The 6,000-nt window shown below is 40.8% G+C and overlaps 1 protein-coding gene across 1 annotated transcript in view; it reads left to right on the top strand.

The window, feature by feature from the left end:
• Nucleotides 1-6,000, top strand: part of LOC138015676 (dynein axonemal heavy chain 12-like) — a 319,401-nt gene that overhangs the window by 46,400 nt on the left and 267,001 nt on the right. Inside the window, exons 9-10 of the mRNA XM_068862787.1 lie at nt 2,677-2,788; nt 4,502-4,711. Coding sequence (XP_068718888.1) covers nt 2,677-2,788; nt 4,502-4,711 — 322 coding nt within the window. The remainder of the gene's footprint in view (nt 1-2,676; nt 2,789-4,501; nt 4,712-6,000) is intronic.

The raw sequence follows: 6,000 nt of genomic DNA on the forward strand, positions 1-6,000 counted from the left end.
GGTACTTTGGTAGGTGTGGCTTGCTGAGAGTCATGCCTTATTGTTTTTCTGCCCCATTTATGGCAAGTTGAACACTTGTGGAGGCGACCAGGAGAGCACTTGTTATTTGCTTGTTTGAGTGAAGGTAGTGGTTAAATTTCTGCAGACAGGCATGGGGAATTTTGAGCCTTGTGTGGGGCGCTGTGAGGAAGGACATTGTGGCATAAGATGGTTTGGGGAACTGCAGGTCCAGCAGTGACGTTTCTTGCCGTGTTGTTGAGGTGAACTTGAGCTGCTTTTACCCGAGGAAGTAAACAGCGCATTGGAAGGTATCCACGCATCGAGAGTTTGGGATCATGATACAACGTCACCACGTGTTTGTGTTTGTAAGGACAATTCGATCTGACTGGCTGATTCAGCAACTTGTTCCAAGGTTGTAAATTCCTCAGCTTTTAAGACTAGTTTTTGTGCAATCTTCGGTTTCACTTTGGCTAGAAATTTTGAAACGATATAAGTGGGGCAGCCTTTGGCGACCTTTTCGCCCAAGCGTTCCATCTGATGTAAAACGTTCCTGAATCGAAAAGTAAATTGATTCACGTTCTAACTTGCCTTTTGTGTCATTGCGCTTAATTCTGCGGCGAGTCAGCACCGTTTGAGTGCCGTTGGTTCTTCAAATTCACACTTAAGATGTTCAATGAAAGTAGCATGCTGCTCTTTGGCTGGTTTTTCTGCAAAGTCCGTCATGGTTTTTGCGATAGAAAGGACTGAGTGAGGCCATTCTCCAATGCATTGTGACCGTGATGTTGGCAGACAGATGAGAGGTGTGTTGCTCGAAACAATCTAGGAAATCTGCTACATGCATATCATCTCAATTTGATTAATCACTTCGAAATGTTGGGAGCTGAAGGGTTGGAAGTTGTAAAGACTGCGGAGGCTGAGCTGGTGAAGCGCTCGAAGGGTTTTGAGGAGCTTGTTGTGGTTGTTGTGATGTGGTAGCAAGTTGACTGATCTAAGTACTGATGTGGTTTATGTTGTGCGTTAAGTCTTTGACAACACTTGCGAGACCCGCTACGATGCCTTGATGTTCTTCTATACTTGCCATGGAACTTTTCTGAAACGTTGGATTCTCCACCAACTGTAGTCGTTACTCCTCGTAACGCCACAATTATTCTTTAACAAGAACATGTGTCACTTTGACAACAGAAACTTGAACTGGTTGCAACTGGTCATCACCCTAGGTAACTGCAACACCTAGTACATATTTGGGGAGGGGGTAGTAATATTTAGTGGAACATCGCCAATTGTAAGGAGAAGAATCCTGGAGGCGTGCTATTTCCTTCCATGTGGAGTAGAAGCAAGATGTTGGATCTGCCTTGCTAGCTGTTGAGGTTGATGTATTGGCGAAATGTTTTCTCTGATGAAGTTAGAGGAAGCATAACCGCATATAGAAGCTTCAGGAAAACAATTCCAGTCAATTTTTCGTTCCGGTAAAGGCTGGAGTTCAAGAAAATACAGCAAAAACTACGGAGGTAAGAAAATGCCATCTGACGGCTATAATGACCGCTGACCATGTCTCAAATTTTGTCACCATGCTCTTTCACTTTTCTTTGACTTTCCTGCTCTTTATCCCGTTGCTCGTCACTAATGAGATTTCCTGCCAGAAAAATGTGGGTTGCCCATGCAACGCTGCCACACAATTTCCCGCCAAGAAAAATTGCCCAAACACTCCCTTCACCAGAGGCTCTCCTGCCTCCCCACCCCAAACAGTCTGTATGGGTGGACGTACTTGATGTCAAAATTTCTTGCATGGATAGATTTCCCAAAAAATCTTACCTGCGCTTGAGCTCTGCTATTAGGGTTATTTTTGGTGTATGATTGGTTTGGTTATTTGAGGTGCAGGTTTGGAGGACACTAATAGATTGTGACTTCAATTATCTGTATTCTGAGACATGAGTGATGTTGAATTTGGGGAGAAGAGCAAGGGGACACCTTGTGATGCTTATTATATCTGTGTGCTTCTATTAAATTAGGGGCCTTTCTGGATACATGTATATCTGTTAGTTTAATAGGGTGAAGGAGAAAAATATAAAAGACAGTCGGAGAGATTTATGTTTTGGGGGGTTTCAAGAACACTTGGTAATTATTATTCCATTCTTGCTTGTTGATAGCCAACTCCACACTATTTGCCTCGGCTAGAATTACCTCATATCCAATGCATGCGCGTGGAATAATTGCAAGAGTTCAGTTACCAGTCTTGTTAGGTTTTATGGTCTCTTAGCTACAACAAGTTGCAAAATTATTGATACACTTTCATTAAAAAACACCATTTCTAGCTTCCATTACCTGCCGTATCTAGAATTTAAACCTTTCCCACTTCCCCTCCCCTCTCCCCCATTCAATGTTGACTGTTTAAGATAGCAACAATTTTCTCATAATTGTCTTGCTAGCAACACTGATAAGGGGGTGAGGAGGGGGGGCTGCAGTGTGAGAGATAATAGGTAAATTAATAACGCCCCAAGAAGGTCTCCACTATTTTTGCAACTAGTTGTAGCATGATTTTCTTAAGATAACTAAATATGTAACTGGATGCTTGGTTTGATTTTTTTATTGTTACTCAAAATTTTTGACAATAGTCTTAATAAAAATTTTGTGTTAGCCTTTTAAGTTGTCACTGTTCTTCTCCTTTACATTTTGTAGCTGGTTTCCAGAGGTGGTGAATGTTTTCATTGACAAAAACATGCTTAAACACATGAGTTCATCACAAGTTGATGCCTTCTACAACTGTGTTTCCACACTTGTCTCTAATCAGGTATAATATCATTATTCTATTATCAAGTCAAGGTAAAACCTATATATATATCTATAATATATATAATGATATAAATATAGCGAACAATTAAAATGTAGGACAAGAATGCTTTTGCTACATGGTGAAGCTACTTAACCATGTCTCGTGTTCAAAACATGCAAAATAACCCAAACTTGCAGTCTCCTGGCTTTTAGCAACTCAACTGCTGAAACTACCGGTACATGTGGCCTCTCACTTGAAAACATACATAAACGTTTTCCTGTTAAACAGCTGAAGGCGTTGGGTGCCTGTTGGGTACCTGTTGAAAACATTTAGTAAAGCACCAGTTGGAGGTGTTGAGAAAGGGACTTATACGAAACATGGAGCACAGGTCCATGGACCACCCCTGTGGACCCGGTCCATGGACCCTGTCCTTGGTCTACTGCTGTAGACCACCCCTCAGTTTGTTAGTTCAGTACATTTTACAAGCAGAAAAATCTGCAGATAAAAGAGAGAAGTGATAATCGCACTTACCGGTATCTGTCAGTGGACAATTTAAGTGAGTGCTCGATAAAATGAGAGAACAACTCCTATACTAAGCCTATCTCTTTCGTGGGAAATTCAGTCCAAAAATTGAAAATTTCGTGACATCAATGTTAGTGCTGTTGTCCACCCCTAGTTATGGGCTACTTCTTTAAAGCGATTGTCTCTTATAGACACCTATACCACCTATTTGGTGGCTCCAAAGGGATTTGTGCATAACCCGCACTTGAAATGTACATTCATTTCATTTATTGAGTCCTTCACTGGAACAAATGAGCCCAACAAATCAACATACTACATGTATGTATTTTTATCTCAGATGGTAGAGCTTTGCACCAGCATTGCGGAGGTGATGGTTCAAATCCCATTGGGGCCACCTGAGTTTTTCAGGTGTCCATAAGAGACATTGTTTAAATTGTCCAGAAAAGTGTGAGGATCATTTCTGTCTTTTGTCTCAAGATTTTTGTGCTGGGTGGATCACAGGAGTATGTAGTCTGTGGATGGGTCCATGGACTGGGTTCTCAGGGGTGGTCCATAGACCTGGGGTCCATGTTTTGTATACGTTCATTTCAGATCAGCCTTTTCTACTTGCTATCTGAGCTTATGTCAATGCCATCGTTGAATACTGATTTGTGCAGTATGCAAATTACAGCAGAGATGCAGAGAAATTGACATGGTTTGATGATTGGACCTGGGGCAGTGGAATTTTGTGGCAGTGCTGTAGATGTTTGAGCTCTTAGCCACTGGAGATTTTGTTGTTTTATCGGCATTTCCCACACCCTCTCAGAACAATATCACACCTTTACTGCGGCTGGTTACCTAAAATAAAGCTCTTTCGTCCTCTGTTCAGGAAATTTTGAAAATTCTTCAAGAGCATTGTAAAGCGTTAAAAGTGTTGAAAAGAGTGAGGAACCATTAAGAACACTTAACCCTTGAAAAATAAACCCATTCGGGTACTCGTAGAAAGTGTTGTGAAAAGACATTAAAAAAATCATCATGAACTGTTGGAAAAAAAGTTACAACCTGTTGGACTTTTTTGCACGACCGCTGAATGTGTAAAGAAAGCCGTAGAAGCTGTTAGAGAAACGGTTGGTTTTACCCATTTAAAACAAAACTGTTAGTGGACGTTTTCACGTAAGAGGGCACACATGTAATAAGATCAACTTATTACTTCTTGTGTTAATTTATTAGCTGAAGGACATCATAACTAGAACCCTATCTGCCTGGGAAAGCCTTTTTTATGAAGAGAACAGAAACTGTTTACCACTTTTCAAGATGGAGTTAATCCTAGATGATGATGACCACATGCAGTTTTATCCTGCTCTGGATGATGTTGAGGCAGCTGTGCTTCATGTTGTACATGTAGTCTCTAGCACAATGCAAACTGTCCCAACTGTACAGGTGTGAAATTGGTATTCTGACTTTCTATGTGCTTATGCATACAGTACCTCTCAAATGTAAGTTGCCAGTTGTGTCGTGTGTCAGGCGTGATTTGAATCGCATTGCACCCTGTGCGATTCGCGTCCTGGCATAAATTTAGGAGGACTCTTCCACGAAAAAGCATTAACAATTGCATGATCGGAAGATGTCTGTGATGGATGAGTCACAGACGATCATAAACACTGCATACACTGTACAAACATTCCCTTTTATCTGGAAAGCAATCTTAGACAAGCGTACCCTTAATTTTAATCCTGTGCGAAGAGAGGAAGAAAATTTAGACAAAGATCATGGCATTATTAAAACTGGAAATGGTGATTGCATTGTCGATATGGCCTTGTGCCGCCGAAGAAGTAGGAACTGATCTTGTGCTGGTCTGGTGTTTTCAATAAAACTGTACAGATGTTGTTGTACCGCTTGTGTGCGTCTTCCACTGTTTCATTGTACAGTGTAACTGTAACTTTTCAGTAATTTCCTTCTACACATTTCGCTACTACCGAGGAACTATAATCGTTGCGAGTTTTGTCATAAAGTATGACGATTGTTTTGAAAACAGTTCATTAAAGTTCTGTTTACTTATCTACAATCGCAGACCTGACCATTGCAGATCGAATGGAAACCAGGTTAATCTTGGCAAGCATCACTGACACCAGCCGAAATTCTTGCGAAGTTGTCGGGTAAATAAATAGAACAAAGTTTCCAATGAAGAATTGTCATTGATCAATTGATTTTTACGTTTCTTAATTTGTGCAGGGTTGGAATCAAAGACACCAAAGAGTGAAGCATACATGTGTGAACTTAACAAACTTACTCTTATATAGTTCATCTTGCTGCATACCACAGAAACTTCAAAAAAAAAAATAAAATAAATGCTCTTACCATTTGCGAGAATCCTTCCGTTTCCAGGCCCTTTCTCACAAGATCAAGTAAAATATGCGGTATGGAATGCTGTGTTGTAAATGGTAAGCGCCATTCTCATCCGGTTGGTCATTAAATTCGGAAAATCGCTTACCTTTATGCAACGATCATTCCATCCGGATTATTCGGCTAAATGGTAAGCACCCTACATCGCCTTATGCAATTCTCCAAATAAATTTGCTGTGGTTCCACACGACTTTAACAAGCTTTAGCATTGGCTATAAACTTTGTGTAACCCATTAAAACACAACGAAACAATGCAACAGTTAAGAATCCCAACAGGCCGGAGGCAAACCAGTTGGCTATAAATTTTACAAGTGCAGCTGGGAAGT

The sequence above is a fragment of the Montipora capricornis genome, chromosome 9, assembly GCF_036669925.1.
Source record: "Montipora capricornis isolate CH-2021 chromosome 9, ASM3666992v2, whole genome shotgun sequence".
Taxonomy (NCBI): Eukaryota; Metazoa; Cnidaria; class Anthozoa; order Scleractinia; family Acroporidae; genus Montipora; species Montipora capricornis.